The sequence below is a fragment of the Musa acuminata genome, chromosome BXJ1-6 (genome assembly GCF_036884655.1).
Source record: "Musa acuminata AAA Group cultivar baxijiao chromosome BXJ1-6, Cavendish_Baxijiao_AAA, whole genome shotgun sequence".
Classification (NCBI taxonomy): domain Eukaryota; kingdom Viridiplantae; phylum Streptophyta; class Magnoliopsida; order Zingiberales; family Musaceae; genus Musa; species Musa acuminata.
In genome coordinates, this window is record NC_088332.1 from 46,058,087 (window position 1) to 46,077,367 (window position 19,281).

Below are 19,281 nucleotides of genomic sequence, written 5' to 3' on the forward strand. Positions count from 1 at the left end.
AGCACTCATAGGCTGTATGCATGTTGTAAGCATATTCTCTTCTGTTCTTTAATTTGCTATTTTTTTACATGTTATCATCATATGTATTATCTTAAATGTATATTCTTTATTTTTTTTTTAAATTTTTCTTGATTTTATATTTATATTTTCTCTATAATTGCCACTATCATATTATTTGATTTTAAATGTCTGTGTTTTTTATGTTATACATTCTGACATCTCTATTGTTCTAGTTTTACATGAGTTATATTTGAATCAAACTATAGAATAAATAAAAAATTTAATGATTATTGTGCAAATAAATTTATTTGTCTGGATTGATATCAAACATGTTAAACAGTGTAATATGCAAATTATTATGGTTTTTTTTACAACTTATCCCCAAAAAAAATCAATTTTCAATCCACAAATTTTAATACATCAGTTTTAGGCTAATGGGTGTTGGCCAACAATATCAACTTCTTTTTTTTCCCATTTATATGACTTGAATACCTTAAACAAAAATGCTTCTTTCTAGCCCTGTTTCTTACCTTCCTTTTCATTACCCTGCAGATGTGGCCCCAAAAACTCTGTCGTAGGCCATGTTAATATATCCAATCACAAGGCAGGTAGGTAATCGAGTGCCAATCAAACAGGTAAGAAGAGTATGTCTCTGTCTTTAAAGCCATAGCCATCGCGGCCGTCGGCACCGAGGGAGAGAGGGAGAGAGAGGGAGACAGGCGCGGAGGGGCGAGAGTGAAGGAGGAGGGCGAGGGAGAGAGAGAGAGAGAGAGAGGATGCCGGGGCCGGGGGCGCACACGATGTACGCGTTGGGGGTTGGGGCAGGGCTGATGCGCCTCTCCCGAGGCCGCTTCGGGCCCCACCACTGCGTTGTCTACGCCGCCAACACCTTCCTCGGCCCCGACCTTGGCTCCTTCGCCGAATGGCTCGCCTCCTGCATCTCCTCCTCTTCCGGCCTCGGCCACTCCCTCGGGTCCCTTGCGATGGACCTTGTCCACCACCCCTTCTACTACCCCATGCTGCTCGGTCTCCCCCTCTCCTTCTTCTATGCCTGGCTCTCCGCTCTCCTCCTTCGCAAAGGCATCCTCGATCCCGCCTCCGGGGTCAGTTCTCTTGTCACTTCTCCGACTTCGCTCCTGCTGCGTCGTTTTCTTTCTTTCTTTTTTCTCCCCCAACAAACAATCGATTTTGTGCATCTATCAAGACTTAGTGGAGCTTAAATCTTGAGAAAACATGCTTCTTGTTTAGATTTGTTGTTCTGATCAGATGAGTTCGATCTGGTAGTATTCTTCCTTTATTTTGTTTTTTGTTGCGTGAGTTTTTGATGGGGTTGCAACTTGTGCTTGCCAACAATTACTTGCTTCGTCAATTATTAGGATCGAATTGAATTGGATTTGGATGAACTCAGGTCTCGTTGAGCAAGATGCAGTGCTTCTTGTTGTTATCGGCTGGTTCCCTGTCGCATTTCTTCTTGGATCACTTGTTCGAGGTGAGCATTATACTTCTTTCGAATTTAGCGTAGTGCTTCCTATTTGGATCTTTAATTAGTGGGACGATCTCGAGAAATACATGATCTTGCAGGTATAAATCGATCTCATGCTACATATTTTAGGTCGATAGTTTTCCTTTTCTCAGAGGATTTTTTCTCCAGATTCTTTATAGTATATGATCATTTCAGCACTGCATTTGAGTCAACGTAAGAAAGAAAATATTCCAGCAAAACTGCCTAGTGATTGCATTATTGATGGTGTAAACATTTAGAGCCACCTTACCGTAATTAGTAATGGAGTACTTTACACTCGTTTGGATCAGAGACATTGTTATGTTCTGGATCAGCTGATTTTGGCAGTCAATGCTTTACTGTACAAAATTTGAGTTCAACTATTATTGTTTACAGAATCCATTATATAATTTGCCCACAACTATTGTTGGCATATAAGTCAAATGATGTTCAATATTATACACTTTTAGACTGATCACATTTGTGCCTCCTCCTGTAAATAGAACTTTGATTTTTACTTTGCACTCTTACATCTTCAGATGTATTTAGTTATCTTCATCAAAATCTTGTGGTCCCATGTGCATGTAGAGTTGTTGTCAAGAACCATTTTGAAGGGGCATGAACAACACAAACTTAAACTGACGCTTTCTAAATCGATTTGTGCTTGTAATGCTCAATCGATTGTACTGGCAAAAGCAAAAAGCTACATCTCGGGAAAATCTATATTTGAAAGAATTTGAGTCTGAAATAAGCTTTATCATTCTTATAAGTTTTGTTTACTTTCCCCTATACAAGTGACAACCTTTAAATTATTTAAACTAGGTTTGCTGACTGTGTTACTTATCATCTTCACAGGAGAATGGCCATTCAACAATGTATACCTGGATATTGAGCACAGGCTGGTGGAAGAACTCTGCTCCTATCAATCCAGATGCTGTAGTCATGGTTGGACTTTTATGCACTTCTTTGTTTGTGGGCTTTGTGTATATCAACAGGTAATTATTAAGAGGACTATATATATGAAGTCATAGAACTTATACCTAGATCAAAGGACTGCATTCTAAGTTAATTTTAGGATTGTAATTGGATGATTGTTTGTGCAATTATTTGTTTCTGCACTTCATGAAACCAGTGATGGTGGTTCACAGCAATTTTCAGGTAATCCAGTAGGCCCATCATCCTTTGACTGATTGCTAAGGCATCTTGAACTCTAGTAGCAAATTGGACGTGGCCAGTTGGAAGTTTGGCTTGATGAGTTTGTCCGACAACATTTCATGGTAGCATTTTATTCATCATGCAGAATAAAGCAAAATACATGAGCACGTGCAATACACTACCATGTTAGCACTTTCTCCCTGTCGTTTTGATGCTTATTCATAGTCAAGAAGACGCCCCGATAGAACCATGAATCACTTGCATAGAAAAGTTAGTCCAAGATTTCAAGATCTAGCACTAAGGAAATTAAAAGGTAGCTTGGCGTGAAATGGACGAACATTGATATGGTTCGTTCTTGACATTTGATGTGTTCTCAAGAGTACAAAAAATAAGCAATAAATTCCTGCAATTCTACACATTGTCACATTCAAAAATTTCAAACAACAAAGGCAAAACTTTATGTTTGCATTAATATGTCATGAAAAAGAAATTGCCACTTCAGATACCAAATTTGGACAGTGTATATGCGAAGTTTTAAACACAAGTACCTCTGAAGAATACTAAACATTTGTGATTAAGTTTAGAGTTATTAGACCACTGAAATACAATATTGCTCTCTGCACATTCACTTTGTCTTTTTGATGGAAACTCCATGTATCTGTTTCGTGATCCTTATGAATCTGGCTTACTAGGTGCCACTGCTAGTTTCAGAATTCAGATGACACTCTATTTTTTGGTTTGTTTGAGCAACTAATGCTTCTGAATTGAATAATCTCAGTTTGTCTCCTTTCTTTATTGGTCCTATGGGCTTGACAAAAATCTTCAAGGCATCTAGGGCCTTTACAGAAGAGATTAGGATTATGTTGAATGTATGAAATGATTCTCCTGTGGTTACTTCTGACTTTATTAGTTTCTATTGAAGAAAATTCAATGCCATTTGCAGATAACTAATAACTGGAATTTCCAGTCTATTACATTTTCTTGAACATACTGGCTATTGGTTGACCATGATGCAATACTGTTATCTATCCATCCAGCTTCATGGTCAAGCATAATGTCCAATCCTCTGTGACCACAAACACATTCCACGGCCTTCAGCTTTCCATTTGAATCTGTCAAATGCGAGAAATGAATAGTGTACTATAAGATACAAAGACAATGAGTAAACAAAAGAATCTGAGTTGAGAAAATCCTTTTTCCAGTAAATGGGAATTCTCTCCTGGATTGTCGATTGTTATTGTTACTGAATTAAGTACCTATTACTTTGTTTCTTGTACAATTATTCATCATTTACACCACAATGGGTCTTGTTGTTTGCTTTGCAGACTGAAAAATGGAAAATCCATCATCAAGAGATCAGATCAATCCTTGAGACTTGTCCTGATCATCGCGACCTTGTACTGCACTTGGTGTGTCAGTCAAATATACTGGCGAAACCCTCCCCAACCAGCGGTAGGGGAAGAAGCAGATCTCGGGGTTCTTGTTTTCCTGGCTCTCTACTTCTTTCTCCCACATGCCTTGTGTTTACTGTCAATGAACCAGAGAGACGTCGACACAGCAGATCAACTGCCACTCTAGTGGCCCCATCAGCTCAACATTCACAACCAGGAAGAAGCCATGAGGATTTTGAAAGCATCAAAACTAGAACTATACAGGATATATCTTGTTTTGCTGCTACTGTATAATAAATAAGATTGATGGTGGAGGATTGGAAGGTTGGTTGATCTCAGGAATAAGATTGTCCTTTTTTTACATCGTAGCAGGAGGTGGCACTTGGCAATTATTAGCATATTTATCCTTTGTAATTGATTTTTCACAGAGCTAATGGTGGATCCAAATGGTCCGGACATTACAACGTCGGTAGTATCGTTGTTGATTTTTGTAATTGGACTTGTATCTTTTCGTACATTTATGTTGTGAACAGAAGCTCTTCCCAATGATCAGTGATAGATGTTTTAATTACCCATTCCACATTGAAAAGATGTTGGTAGAAATCATTGAATCTGAAAATAAAATCGAAGTTAGAAGTAGAAATCAATAACCTTCGATGTTGATTTTGGTTTTGCAAAATTTGAAATCGAAATTAAATCGATTTCAGGTGGTTTTGATCGGGTTCTATAATTGGATTCCAACAATTCCAATAATTGATTCTAGTTTTGATTTTCGATTGATAAAAATAATTACTTCATTAACATTCAAACACATCATTAGACTGTATATATATATATATATATATATATATATATATATATATATCATTCAAAATCATTGATTTGGATTTGATGGTCAAGGCTAGTTGTAGCTTGGTTAATCATCAAAGTAAAAAATATAATTATTTTTAAAAAAAATATAGAAAGAACAAAACCTATAAATAAAATATAAAACCTTAAAAAACATTATTTTGTATTAACATATAATAATAATACAGAAAAAAAAAAGTATTCGTCCGGACCCCACCAGCAGGAGTGGTGTTTTACATATGAGGGTGAGGGTGAGGTTGAGGGTGACAAGCGGGCTGGCGTGCGGGAGTTATCACCCAACACTTACCAACCCGTCTCATCGACTCACCGGGTTCATAGGTAACGTGTTCCTCCTCATCCAAGTAACTAATGCAGTCCCCTAAACTGTAGCCACCGACGCGTCGACACACCAAACGGTGGTACAGGTTACACCGGAAAAAGATATCTTCCCTTCTTTCGATGCAGCCCACCGCCCTCTGGAATAAAAACTCGAATGGGGGAGGAGAGCAGATAGGCAGACGATGGCATACCGGCCGTTGGAGGACATCACGGTCGAGGAGATCGGGGCCGCCGGTGTGCCTCCGGACGAGGCGGAGAGGCTCCACGCATGCCTCCGGCGGATTCTCCTGGAGACCGGGAGCTCCGGCCCGGAGGCGTGGGACGCCATCTCCAAGCGCCTCTTGAGTCCTGATCTCCCGTTTCCTCTTCATCAGATGATGTACTATGGGTGCTACGTGGGCTTCGATTCCGAACCCCCTCCTGCTTGGATTCCGAACGAGTAACGTGTCTTCCACTCTTTTCTTGAATCGCAGTCTTTTTGGTCCCGATTTATAGGAGAATTTGTCTTTATTCTGCGGATGGCATTACATCATTTGAGTCAAAGCTTAAGAAAAAGTTCTCGTTGATATAAATCCTGTTTGATTCCTGTGCAGTTATTGTCATGGGAGTACTGACGAATTATTGAATTTGGATTACCAGAGAGTGTGCCGCTTCAACAAATACTGGACGGCTGTTACAGAGGCGTGGAAAGGAGTTACTTGGATTGAGATACAAGGATCCAATATCAAGTTTTACAGACTTTCAGGAATTTTCCGTGGCAAATCCAGAGGTATTGCTGAAAGGAACTGCTGGTGTTCATTGCGTGCTTTATTACTTAAGTGGATTCTAAGTTTGTTTTGAATTAGTTGTTTCTGTATGTTGTTTGGATTCATAGGCTTATTGGAAGATGATTTTCGAAGAGATGGGTATTTCGTTTTCGGTGCCACCATCATGTATTTTACGTGACCATGACTCTTATCCTGGGGGCCAGTGGATGCCAGGGGCTCATCTAAATGCTGCCAGCTTATGCTTGAGCTTGAATGATAAGAGAGGCCTTGATGATGTTGTGATTTTGTGGAGAGATGAAGGAGATGATTCTTTGCCTGTTCATACCATGACACTAAAGGAACTGAGAACTCAAGTCTGGTACAAATTTTGTTATTATTATTATTTTTCACTTTTGTATGGAGTTGTAATTAACCTCAGGATAATGGCGCATTGGCACATATGCATAATAATAATGTTCAAGTTTTACCTGATAGCGTTATTTTTACTGCAGGTTGTTTAGTTTTCCTACAAAAATAATGTTCTCTTGTTTGGTAAAGTCCATCCGAAAGGCCTATTACTTTGTTAAGGGAAAGGAATGTTGAGTTGTTTTGAAGTTCTGATCACCCCTTAGAACTCGGAATCCATCATGACATTGTACAAGTTCCTTGTGTGGTTCTGACACCAAAGTAAGTTGTTTGTAACAATATAACTATTGACATATGTGGAATAGAATGGACAAAAAAATATCTAGATCCAGATATCCTTGTGCTGGGCCACCCTTCTTGTTCTTGGATTGTTTTTGTTCTTAACCAGATCTAAGATCAAAGTTATTATGAAAAAGATCTTGCTAGATCCATCTTCATTGGTTGATTAGAAAAGACTAATTACTATGTTCTAATCATTTGTGAAAAGGACATCTATACTTGTTGCTGTTTGTAAGTGTACAGAAGCATACTTCTCTTTTACTAGTCAATTTTTGGATGATTTCATAATCACATAATGATGTGATTTTCATGGCCTAGCTGCCGCCTAAATCCTTGTGGTTGTAAACACAACCGTCTAATTTTATTTTGAGCATTTGTTGCCTGCTTTTCTTTTGGTATATTGTTATGGATTATGTGTTTAAAGTTCAAATTGTCATAAAAAATGAGGGTGGAAATACACCTAAGCTGTCACTTCTACATGAAATTGCAATTTTATGTTCTTATGAAAATATCTTTTTTGTGTCAAGTGATAAGTTGATTTTCATTTTGCAGGCTGGTAGCGAATGCACTTGATACGTTGAGTTTGCCCAAAGGATCTGCCATTGCAATAGATATGCAGATGACTGTAACTGCTGTTATCATCTACCTTGCTATTATTCTAGCAGGCTACGTGGTTGTGTCCATAGCAGATAGCTTTGCTCCTAATGAAATAGCAACAAGGCTCAAGATAGCAAATGCAAAAGCAATTTTCACCCAGGTTAAAATTTTATGTTTGTGAAATTTTCACCTGTATGTTTAATTTAACATTTGGGGGATTGGGTTGGTATTGTGTTTCATATTAGAATTCCGGATGTAGGTTTAGTGGGATTCGAACATTATTTACACACTTCAGTAAAAAATAACTAAGAAATGGAAAGAATAATAAAAAATAAAACTTCAAACAAAACCAAAAAGCTAATAAAAGGTATAGTACAATTAAGAACCCTACTGGTAAATGATTAGGTTTAAGAACTAACTTTTGCACATCTCTTCTTTATCATCCTCATCTCTTCCCTGTTCTTTTCTTACTTTGGCAATTATTCATGCCTGACTGTAAAAGATAGGTTCGAACAATGAGCTTGTGGGAATTGTACAATCACATTTAACTATGGCAAATTCTGATCAGTTTTGGGACCCTGCACTACTAGACTCTGACAGATTGCACACTTGAGCAGAGCGTCCAACCAGACACAAACTGGAAAATTTTAGAGTTGGATCAACCGATTTATGAATCATGCTGGCTTTATTTTTGTTCCACAGAGTTACATAGTAGATAATAGTAGTATGTTGTCAGAACTCAGAACCACCTCAAAACTCGGAGAGATGATGCATCTTTCAGGGTTTTCATTCAATCAGATTTACATACCAATATCTACAGAAAATATGTGTTAACTTCTAGTCTTGGACATAGGACAATGTCATATTTCCTTTTGCTTTCACAGTTATATTTTAGCTTTATTTTTGTTCTTTTTTTGACTTCTGAACAAAAGCGCTATTTCTGATTGCGCCATTGAATCAAAGTCATGCATCTAGTGAAATTCAGCTAGTAACATTCTAACTCTGCAGTGTTGAAAAAATCTTATTGAATTTGTAATTTTGGATTTAGGATTCTATTATTCGTGGTGAAAAGGAACTACCTCTATACAGGTGATGCTCACGATTCTTTTCAGAAGCAGTGTTGAGTACATGTAATAAGTCCTTAAGCCTTTCTAATTTTATAACATTGGCTCTTATAGTAAAGTTGTTGAGGCTCTTGCTCCGTTAGCGATCATCATCCCTACACAAGGTTCTACTATCATTAAGGGATTGCGTGCAAATGATATTTCTTGGCATGACTTCCTGGGAAGAGTTGAATATACTAAGTATGTGAACTTTTATATGTGCATTTTCTTCTCCGTTTGCTTACATGATTAGTTTGAGTTCTTTGATCTGTAATATCCAGAAGTGGATGCCTTATTCTTAGGACAATGCATGATGCTCACGGATACATTATAGAAGCACGATGATCATAGGCATCTAACTGCACCAAGGTTATGGACTTGATTGACAAATTTCATATAAGCAAAGTTACAATTTAGAACTATATGTTTAACATAATGATACATTTATTAGGAAAGAAAAGCATAGAGGAAAAATAATAGTATTTATGGAGTGTCATCAGTCACATTTTACCACATTCAGTTTGCTGGATTCTATTGTTTCTAATTGGAAAAAAGTTAGTGGATTTTTTTCCTTTTAGCTACCAAATAAAGTTGTAGTAAAATTACTATTGAAATTATTAGACCATAAAGTCAAAGCTTTTTGTTTTGTCAAACTATTATTTTATGTTTTTTCTTAATTGTAGAGACATTCCTTATGCTGCAGTCGAACAACCTATCGAGGCATTCACAAATATCCTCTTTTCATCAGGAACTACAGGTAATAATTTTGAACCTAAACATCTTGAACACCTAGTGCCTCTTTAACAAATTATCTTGTATTTGTCTTCAATTCTTTACAATGTTCATAGTCACAATTCTTAAATAATTAAGCAAAGGTACTAAAAGGAGACACCCTTTTTTAATTGGACTGCTGTTTCTCAAAGAACTATATATAACTCAATATAACAGATATGTCAATTGTTGGTTTTGTTTAGGGGAGCCAAAAGCAATTCCATGGAGACATGCAACTCCTCTGAAGGCTGCTGCGGATGCATGGGCACATATGGATATACGTAAAGGTGATGTTGTTGCATGGCCTACTAATCTTGGTTGGATGATGGGTCCATGGCTTGTGTATGCCAGTTTAATTAATGGAGCTTCCATGGCTCTATATAATGGCATCCCTCTTGGCTCCGGATTTGCAAAATTTGTACAGGTATGATGAGCTCCATTTAAGTAGTTTTGTGTAGTAATATAAGTTAAAACTGCATCTAAGATACTTTGTTGAACCTATTTTTAACTTGTAGGTATATTAAGTTAGTGTTATATAATTTCTCACAGTACACTGGATTTATTTGGGGAATAAAATCATGATATTTTTGTTCTATAAGAGTGATGAACAAATTGATCAGTAATTATGCATTCTTTTGTCATAACAGTTTGATGTAAATTGTCATTTGATTCATTTTCGGTGCACTTGAAAGAGCCATCTCTCAATTGACTTCAGAATGTTGGCTAGCACATTTTCATCTTCTAAGATCTTTCATATTTTCCTTTTACGAAATTATATATAAGGACTGACAGGACATGCTTTATCTTTTTCATCTTTGTTTATCCTGTAATAACTAAATTTGACAAGAAACAAGAAGAAAAAAATCTTTGGTAACTCTTTCATTAATATCTGAAGGATTACTATCATTAATTATTTTGTCTTATGTCAAATTTCTTATAGTCCATCCCATGAAAGAAAAAACCTCTTTTATTTCTCCCTCATTTTTGCAAAGAGGAAAACAATGAAAAAATGTTTATTTTTTCGATGATTTATAAATATCTTTTAACAAGGAAGACTAGAACATGTTTTTGTTTTGATAATAGTAGATGCAGATGAAAGTATGACAATGGGAGCAAGATGATTATAACTAAACCTAAATGTGGGATTAGGCACCTGTATATGCAGCAGTTGTTACTGTAGCCCTGGTAGTTGTTATGCTGGCAGTTTGATGATGTGATGCGTGGCTTGGTGGTTGACCAAAGTACTTTGCAGAGACTTGGAAGTCACTGGGTGGAGGTTTCAGGTGACCTGCAAGGGTGCCACTCTTATGGAGGTGGTTGGCAGTATTGAAGAACAAAATTTTTTTTTTCTACCTTGTCTCAAAGGATGTGTTGAAAATGTGCATTACCTTGGGGCAACAATTTCAAATGATAAAAATCTTCCAACCATTTGCAACTTCTGCACTGGATTTTTCTTTAGTTTCTAAAAAGCTATACATATCAAAGTCTGTTACTTCCCATGAGATTTTAGTTTATCATCTAATTATTGCTCATAAACTGGATCATTGATCTTCTTTTGTGCTTGTATTGAAGTGCAATAAAACATGTTGATTTGAACAATAACAGTTCAAACTTTCATTTTGACCTTTGTATCGTGTCAAAAACTAAATCATACTTACCTTGATGTATCAAAATGCCACATGTTGCTGATGTTTATGCGGTCAAAGGATGAGAAAAAACTTATTTGTCCTAGTATACTTTTGTGCTAGATTAACAAAATCTCTGAATGGTATGAGTTTATGTTTGCTTAATAGTCACAGGTTGGTTTGAGGATCTGTTTACTCGTTTGTCGCATGCTTGTAAGTATTCTTGTGATTTATCCATGGCGTGATTAATCGAGGGTGGATACTATAAACAATTCACTAGAAGGAAACCAATAACTTGTTGCATTCTTTTAGTAGGCATGATTACTTTCTTTGATCTGTTTAATTGCTCAGTGATAATTTTATTTCATGAAATATGGAGCTTCAATAATTTCTTCCATAGTTCAGAAATGTAGACTAACAGTTCTCCAACCCGTCTAGGATGCCAGGGTAACAATGCTTGGTGTAGTTCCAAGTATTGTGCGTGCATGGAAGAACACAAATTGTACCATGGGTCTCAATTGGTCAGCGATTCGGTAATAATATCAATTTTGGAAGGTTGTTTTACTACATCCTTTTGACTCTGGGAGTGATAAAATATAATTTACTTGTGTGTAGTTGCTTTAGCTCCACTGGAGAGGCATCCAGTGTGGATGATTACCTATGGCTCATGGGAAGAGCTTACTACAAGCCAGTGATCGAATATTGTGGCGGTACAGAAATTGGAGGTGGATTTGTTACTGGCTCACTGTTGCAGCCTCAGGCATTGGCTGCATTCAGTACACCTGCAATGGGTTGCAAGTTATTTATCCTTGACAGTGATGGAAATCCACTTGTAAGTACTCTGCTCCGACTATTTTTTGCAAGGTCATATTATCACATTATGCCATCTAAAATTTTAAGCAAAAAATTCTATGTGAAACACAGTCCATAAAGATTTGATGCCATGCAGTAAGTTGTGAAAGTGGGTTCCATCATCTCATTTGTTGTAGAAACAATATTCAACTTGTATCCTGGGATACATGGTAGCGAAAAGCTTCATCTGCTCAACTCTTTGCATCTGAAGTATCATCAAAGTTATAGATGTCTATTGGAATATCTTAGTGGGGATAATGAATTGTAATATATATATATATATAAAGCGACTAGCGAAATTCAACCATCGACCTTGTCGAGAATATACGTAATGGATTGTTTTCGCTTTTTGAATCACAGCCGGAAAATGCTGCTGGGATTGGTGAGTTAGCTCTCGATCCAACAATGTTCGGAGCATCAGTAACATTATTAAATGCTGATCATTATGATGTCTACTTTAAGGGCATGCCAGTTCTCAATGGAAAGGTAAGCCTTTTACCTACACTCAGTGGTCTTCTTCCATTGAGTTCATAGGTCTAATCAGGCTTGGACATGCAGCTACTTCGAAGACATGGAGATGAATTTGAGCGGACTGCTAGTGGATATTACAAGGCACATGGTCGTACAGACGACACAATGAATCTTGGTGGCATTAAGGTACACATCAGCAACAACACATTTCGGTCTTAAGACAAACAAACTAATCCATGTTAGTTAATCCATCAATGCTCAGGTAAGTTCTGTCGAGATCGAACGGATCTGTAACAGCGTCAGTAGTTCTATCCTTGAGACAGCTGCAATCGGGGTCCCTCCATCTACCGGTGGCCCTGAGCAATTAGTCATGGCTGTCATTTTTAAAGATCAAAGCTTTTCGGAAGAAAATTTGGAAAAGTTAAGGTTGGCCTTCAATTCTGCACTACAGAAGAGACTGAATCCTCTATTCAAGGTACTTGCTTTCTTTTGTCTACATTATTATTTTCTGAAGCATATTTATTCACCACTGCTGTAAGGCATGTATATATATTTTTACTTCATACAAGGTTTCATCTGTTGTGCCTGTGCCATCTCTTCCACGGACTGCTTCAAACAAGGTTATGAGAAGAGTTCTGCGGCAGCAATTCTCTAAACGTTCCAAGTTCTAGTATCATCAAACCCCTTTTGTTTTGTTTTAATACTAAATCCCTGAGAGCATGATTAGTGATTGATCTTTCTATTGAGTGGCTCTAGTAAGGGAGAATAAAGTAATGTTGGTGGATGTGAAAGACAAATATTGTCAACTGGACCAGGTTATGAAGCAAACTTTTTCTCAGCTTATAAATCAATTTTGCCATCCTGTACTACACTAGTTAGTATCCATGGACGACTAGTGTACAACCCTGCTGCATATTCTTTGGTAATTGCTCAGCACATGTTAACAGGGATTCTCAAGTTTCCAATCCACAGCCTGTGTTACTATGACAAATCAACTGTGAGTCTCCATCCTCCCCATTCTTGGTCCTTGTTTAAAGCTGTCTCGCATATTTACTTGCCCTCTCTTGTCAAGCCTCCATCATCTGCAAAGATTAGAAGATAGCTGTCCTACATGCTATCAGACCATCCTGGCATTATGGTTTCTACCCCTTTCTCGGTGAGAGCTATCTACCGATGGCATGGTTTGTGGATTATAGTAGTCATGATGATATCCACATTTCTTTGGGATTGAACTAACTATATATTTAGCTAAAAATTAATGGACAACCATAATCATCCTCGTAAGAAAAGGTCAACCAAGTCTAGAAGCATGAGGCTCAATTTCATTTAGAATTCACAGCAATTTCATTCATAAATAAAAGGATAAACTAGGATTTTATATATGTAAATAATGGAATCCGTCAGACTGAATTGACGGATAAAGACTCTCAAAGAAACTGTACTTGTTTTCAAATCACTCAGTTTCTAAAACTTACAAGACATGATATATTATATATATATATGTGACAGGCTTAAGAACAATCCTCAAGCAGTAATCTTAGAGTAATGTGAAACGAATCTAAAATTCCCAACTTACTGAAAAACTAAGGGACCATCGTAAATACCTTAACTTCTCTTGATTAAGGGCATGGAGCCGCTCCTATGTCACTTTATTGCAGCATCTCGTTGCCACAATGGGGCAGAGAAAAAGAAAACCTCAAAACTAAACAGCTAATTTGCTCGGATTAGCATATGACTCGGCCTTGATTCTTGGCCAGCAATCCAATGGCTCAACAGGGACACCGAATGATATGCCAAAATGGACTCGAGCACAAGTGTCGGATCTTCACCTGCAAATATATAACCATGAAAAAATTGTTGAGAGCGACACAAAATCATGGAAATGTCAGCACGCAGCGTGTTCAACTCTAGCATTTTATCTCAGTGATAATTCATCAGATCTTTAACTATATGGCTTTCTTTTTTCTCCGGTGCCAACTTAAGTTACGATATCTACTACATATTTGCATAAACCTCTGAATACTAACATTACGTAGACTTGAATAATCCAAAGGCTTTTCAGATCAAAGGACTATTAGACCTAAACTCCTGCAAGTTCAAAATGACTAAGAAGAAGAAAAGCAGTAAAAGAACAATATAGAGGAAAAGGAAGCGAAAAAGGAAAGAAACCAAGGATGACAAAATAATGGTCAACTTCAAGGAAATAATTAATCCCATCACTAAAGTTTGCCACACACCTTACCGAGGAACAGCCCTTAAATCACAAGATATGCTCGGATGCAAATTTCTAAGAAGATGAGGAACCTGGGTTTATTTCTACAGGAAGACAGAAGGAGGAATGAATTTGCGAAATACCTGGATGTAGTAATATACATGCACAGTTCTACCTTGGTTCTTGCTCATGGAAAACACGACATCGACAAGTATGCGTGCAGGCCTGTATTAGTCTTTCTTCTCAAAACCTTTACAAGTTGAAGCTGATCCCAGCATGCACTGAGATTTCATTGTTTTCCTAAAACCTTGCATGAGAGATTGAAAGAACTAATTGTTCTATACTTGTCATCAATGTTAAGCAACTGAAATAGCATCTTCTTAGAGAAAGTTTGTAACACATTCGAAACCTGATGGGCTAAAGAGTGATACACATGCCACATGCGAATCACTGTGATATCGACGGCCAACAAGATTGTTCCCCTAAAATGGAGTTTTTTGTGCATAAACTCTCGGCTAATCACATGAAGAATTGTTGCACAGGGAAAGCCATGTAACAACTACGAAGTATACAAGAAAACAACCCAACCATAGATCGACTGTATACAGGGCATGCACAATAAATCGTAAATATATGAGCTTAAGTAGCCTATCACATTGAGTTAAAAGGAGAACCAGTTGCTTACCCAATATAAACTTTGGAGTAGCTTGGCACCTTCGGGCTGTACAACTCTAAGCTCCTCCTGGGGAGTGAAATTATGAGTGTTTAATCTCCACATTTTGCTAGATAACTCCACTAAATTTATAGCCAGTTCAATCTAGCAAGCTGGAACAGGAAATAAGATCCCAAAGAACTTAAAACTCAATCGTCCTTCTTTCCTTGTTGCTTATGTATCATGTTGACCAATCCATGAGTCAAATGATAGTACTTTCTTCTAACTATTGAAGAGCACAAGATCCTTCTGTACTCCTCAACAATTTGATGCTTTGCACAGTAGTAGCTTTTGTATCACCAGTAATCACCACATGAACATGAACCTCCACTAAAATGATGAAACCGGTTTGTGTCTCTCACGATGATCTCCCTCTCCATTACCTTGGAAACATGTTTAATTGCAGAGTGACAATCTCCACACATCCTGATATTTTTCATGATACGGATGGGTGCCCCCGGAGGCATCTTGAGCAGTGCAAACGCAAGAGCAAGCTTCTCGCTATGGTACTGCAATTTTGCCTCCCTCTCATGTTCATCCACATATAAGAGCACGTAATTCGTATCTGGAACATATCCTGCCTCTTTAATCATTGCATCAATTTTCTCCCACATCTTATGTATCTCTTTTATTTGTGGATGGGAATCATCATTTGCTACAAACATGTGGACTGAGTTTTCCATCTCCACCCAGCTACAAGCAGGCTCTTTCTTCACTCCACCGTCTTTCATCATTTTCCTCACTTTGGCTGCATCAGTCCATCTACCAGTGGATGCATAGATGTTGTAAAGCAACACATGAGGGCCAGCATCATATGGGTCAAGTTCAAATACCCTTTCTGCAGCAAATTTCCCTAATTCTGCGTTCTTGTGCATCCTACAAGCACCAAGCAAAGCTCCCCAAACAGCAGCACTTGGTTGAACAGGCATTTCATTTATGAACTTCTGTGCCCGATCAAGAAGACCAGCTCGGCCAAGGAGATCGACAATTGTAACATAATGCTCAATCTCCGGTTCCACCTTGTATCTCTTCATCATGTCAAAGTAGTACTGCCCTTCCTTCAATAACCCTCCATGACTGCAGGCAGTGAGGATGCAAAGGAAAGTAATCTGGTTCGGCTGAACTCCAAGCTTCCGCATCTCTTCAAACCAGTGAATTGCTTCACTAACAAGCCCATGCTGCGCATATGCAGTAAGCATCGAATTCCAAGAAACAAGATCTTTCTTATTCACTCGATCAAATATTTTTCTGGCATCCCGAATGCTTCCTGACTTTGCATACATATCAAGAAGAGTATTACCCACGAAAGCAGTAAGCACCTGCCCACATTTGATCATTTGAGCATGAACCCATTTTCCTTGCTCTAGTGCACCAATACTAGCACAAGCACTAAAAATACTCGAGTAGGTGAAATGCGTGGCCTCAAACCCACTCCTCTGCATTTCCCAAAACATTTTCATAGCTGTCTTGCAATCTTCTCTCCTCGCATATCCTGCTATCAATGCATTCCATGACACCTCATTCTTTGAGTCCAGCTGATCAAACACCAAGCAGGCTTCTTCCATCCTTCCATGACGAGCGTACATGTCTAGTATTGCGCTTCCTACATAGACATCCGGACTACAACCGCATTTCACACTCAAAGCATGGACCTCTTCACAATGTCCGTTCCTGGAAGCAGCTCCGCAAGCCTTGAAGAGGCTGCCGAAGGTGAATGCATTAGGTACCAACCTGAGCCGAAGCATCCTCGGAAGCATCTCCACAGCTTCATTTGGTCTATCATTCTGGGCGTAGCCCGTGATGAGGGCGGTCCATGTAACCATGTCCCTCGCGGGCATTTCGTCGAACGCCTTCCGCGCGTCATCCAAGCTGCCGCATTTACAGTACAAGTTGACGATCGAATTCTGGAGGAAGATATCAGACTTGAATTCAGATCGCATTAAGTGGGCATGTACGAGTCTGCCCTCCTTGAGTTTCTTGAATTGGGTGCATCTCTTGACAAGGTCGGAGTAGAGGTCGGCGGAGGGCTCGAGGGAGCCGGCGTCGATGAGGTCGAGCACGAGGAGGCCGGACTCGGCGGTCGGGCTTTTGAGAAGCAGATCTTTGTCCCGAATGACGGAAGGGAAACGGAGGCGACCGGCTTCGGGTTCGGAAGAGTCGGCGGAGTCACCGACGCGGGAGGCTGCTGCGGTGGTGAAGTGAGAGGAGACGAAACGAAGAAGGGTGGGTCTGCTAACCAAAGCGGCAGAGATCGAATTGAGAGGGGAGAGAAGCTTCTTCATGGATTCCAAATTGGATGAAGATGTGAGCGTTGGAGAAAGGAGAGCCTATATATATATATATATATATATATATATATATATATATATATCCCAAACAATAAAAAGGGTTCAATTTGTAACCGTCCCGATCCAAATTGAACTATGGTCGGGTCACCTCGGGAGCTCCTCCCTCTTTATCCAATCCCTTCCTCTCCGGACAAGTGTAGAGCCCCTCTTTTTCTTAGTTCCTTCCTACTAAATTAACCTCCCAAGACGACTCTTCCCTTCTTCCTCGCTACCTCCTTTCCTCCTCTTCCATGGAGTTGCACCACAAGGCACCATGACCCACACCTTGGACATCCCACCCCCACCTTTCGTCGGCCATCGAGATCCCCTCGATGGCCCCAAGTACGTCATGCTCTCCGAGAACAACTCCGTCGCCGGCGGTCCCCAGCACCCACCCCTCCGTCCTCCCCCCTACCGCCGCTCCCTCCACGCTTACCTCTCCCAACGTCGCTCCACCAAGACAGGCAACTGCTGCCGCAGCTGTCTCTGCTGTTTCTGCTGCTTCCTCCTCGTCTTCATCGTCCTCGTCGCTGCACTGTTGCTCTACCTACGCTTCACCTTCGATCCCCAAGTCCCCTCCTACAAGGTCGAACACTTCGACGTCGAGGCTTTCAACATTCAACCCAGCAACTCGATTGTCTCGATGAAGTTCGCGATAACGGTGCGCGCCGTGAACCCGAACAAGAAGATCGGGATACGGTACCGGGAGGGGAGCTCGGTGCTGATAGGCTACAAAGGGGCGAGGCTGGGCTCCGGGCGGCTGCCCATTTTCTACCAGCGGCCACGGAACACGACGAAGATGGTGGTGGCTATCAAGGGGCGGAGCAAGGTCGGGGCTGCGCGGCAATCGGCGCTTTTCGGCAATCAGCAGGCGGGGGATGTGCCGCTGCATGTGTCCGTGAAGGCTCCGCTGGGGCTTGCCGTTGGGCAGACGGAGCTCGTCAAGGTGAAGGTGCACATCGACTGCACGTTGGTGGTGGACAGTTTGGCGCCAGGGAAGAAGGTGACCATCAAGTCAACCGACTACAACGTGGATGTGAAACTCTAGATTTTTGGAGTTTAATCATGCTGTAGTAGTGTACTACTATCTTCCTTCATCGTCTTCTTCTTTTGATGAGTGTGTATAGTTGTTCCTCTGATGACATGATTCAGAATCATTGAGTTGTACTTGACCTATTCTGAAGGATGTGCTGCAACTTATTTTGGAAGGCTCATTTCTTTGTCTTCAATTACATACATGTGCAGTCTGCAAGAAAGTATACTGTCCTGCGAACTTTCCTTTGATCAACTCTAGGATCTAATCTTTTCAAGATAAAGCAGAGGCAAATGCATGCTCCTGATAGGATACACAATTTTTTCCCTTGCTATGAATGAACAGAGAACATCAGGATTACAAAGTTTCCAAAGAGAGTGCTTCATTGGATCCTGCAGGCTGTTGAGATCCATGTTTTTATTTTCTTATATGTAAGTCCTGCATTATGGTCTCTCTTTGTAGCATATTTATTAATCATGTATGGGTGAGAATCTAATTATATAGTCTTCTCAAACTCCTCTGTGAAAGGTTGGCAGCTTCATCTGAGCATCTTCCACTTCAACAACTACTGTAGACTTACCTGATGTTGGATAGTGCTGCACTTGCTTTCCACAGTACCTTGTTAGATGCATTATGGTCTATGCATGTAATTGTGGTTATGTTCTACTCTGAAGGATAGGGTTTGCCCATCACTACAAACTGTGAGTTTGCTTCTTTCTTTCTCTCTTTCATTTTTCTGTGGCATGTGTGACGTTCTTCAATATAATCAAAATGTGAAAAAAGACTCTGAAGAGTACTACTGTGACCTCAATATAGGCATGTATATTGGTATCAGTGGCAGAGACAATCTACACAGCAAGCAAGTAAGCGACACCGACTGCAGACATCAGGA

The 19,281-nt window shown here is 39.5% G+C and overlaps 4 protein-coding genes across 5 annotated transcripts; 3 read left to right on the forward strand and 1 right to left on the reverse strand.

Annotated features, from left to right (window-relative positions):
• Positions 1-674: 674 nt before the first annotated feature.
• Positions 675-4,627, forward strand: LOC135677369 (uncharacterized). Its single transcript, XM_065189623.1, has 4 exons — positions 675-1,103; positions 1,409-1,489; positions 2,357-2,496; positions 3,982-4,627. Exons 1-4 carry the CDS (start codon positions 777-779, stop codon positions 4,232-4,234), a joined length of 801 nt encoding a protein of 266 aa, XP_065045695.1. The 5' UTR covers positions 675-776; the 3' UTR covers positions 4,235-4,627.
• A 736-nt stretch (positions 4,628-5,363) lies between these two features.
• LOC135677370 (probable acyl-activating enzyme 17, peroxisomal) lies at positions 5,364-12,974 on the forward strand. Its single transcript, XM_065189624.1, has 14 exons — positions 5,364-5,674; positions 5,875-6,004; positions 6,110-6,360; positions 7,239-7,443; positions 8,332-8,372; positions 8,462-8,587; positions 9,070-9,143; positions 9,361-9,581; positions 11,221-11,315; positions 11,398-11,614; positions 11,995-12,120; positions 12,193-12,291; positions 12,368-12,580; positions 12,675-12,974. The coding sequence occupies exons 1-14, from the start codon at positions 5,418-5,420 to the stop codon at positions 12,774-12,776; spliced, it is 2,157 nt and encodes a 718-aa protein (XP_065045696.1). The 5' UTR covers positions 5,364-5,417; the 3' UTR covers positions 12,777-12,974.
• Positions 12,975-13,437: 463 nt separating this feature from the next.
• Positions 13,438-17,360, reverse strand: LOC135677371 (pentatricopeptide repeat-containing protein At3g24000, mitochondrial-like). Of its 2 annotated transcripts, XM_065189626.1 has the most exons (3): positions 15,003-17,360; positions 14,461-14,624; positions 13,438-13,934 (listed from the first exon to the last, which is right to left on the reverse strand). In XM_065189626.1, the coding sequence occupies exon 1, from the start codon at positions 17,309-17,311 to the stop codon at positions 15,326-15,328; it is 1,986 nt and encodes a 661-aa protein (XP_065045698.1). In that variant the 5' UTR covers positions 17,312-17,360; the 3' UTR covers positions 13,438-13,934; positions 14,461-14,624; positions 15,003-15,325. The 2 variants fall into 2 exon arrangements, with proteins under 2 accessions (XP_065045698.1, XP_065045697.1); XM_065189625.1 differs by lacking the exon at positions 14,461-14,624.
• Positions 17,361-17,474: 114 nt separating this feature from the next.
• Positions 17,475-18,570, forward strand: LOC135677372 (NDR1/HIN1-like protein 6). Its single transcript, XM_065189627.1, has one exon. It carries the CDS (start codon positions 17,631-17,633, stop codon positions 18,402-18,404), a length of 774 nt encoding a protein of 257 aa, XP_065045699.1. The 5' UTR covers positions 17,475-17,630; the 3' UTR covers positions 18,405-18,570.
• The last annotated feature ends 711 nt before the right edge of the window (positions 18,571-19,281 follow it).

Excerpts from the sequence above, each read along its gene's own strand:
- LOC135677371 (XM_065189625.1), bottom strand. The coding sequence starts at position 17,311 with ATGAAGAAGCTTCTCTCCCCTCTCAATTCGATCTCTGCCGCTTTGGTT.
- LOC135677370 (XM_065189624.1), top strand. The coding sequence starts at position 5,418 with ATGGCATACCGGCCGTTGGAGGACATCACGGTCGAGGAGATCGGGGCC. Across the intron at positions 8,373-8,461 it reads AAGGAACTACCTCTATACAG|TAAAGTTGTTGAGGCTCTTG; the intron begins GTGATGCTCACG and ends TGGCTCTTATAG. Across the intron at positions 11,316-11,397 it reads CTCAATTGGTCAGCGATTCG|TTGCTTTAGCTCCACTGGAG; the intron begins GTAATAATATCA and ends ACTTGTGTGTAG.
- LOC135677369 (XM_065189623.1), top strand. The coding sequence starts at position 777 with ATGCCGGGGCCGGGGGCGCACACGATGTACGCGTTGGGGGTTGGGGCA. Across the intron at positions 1,104-1,408 it reads TCCTCGATCCCGCCTCCGGG|GTCTCGTTGAGCAAGATGCA; the intron begins GTCAGTTCTCTT and ends GGATGAACTCAG. Across the intron at positions 2,497-3,981 it reads GGCTTTGTGTATATCAACAG|ACTGAAAAATGGAAAATCCA; the intron begins GTAATTATTAAG and ends TTTGCTTTGCAG.
- LOC135677372 (XM_065189627.1), top strand. The coding sequence starts at position 17,631 with ATGACCCACACCTTGGACATCCCACCCCCACCTTTCGTCGGCCATCGA.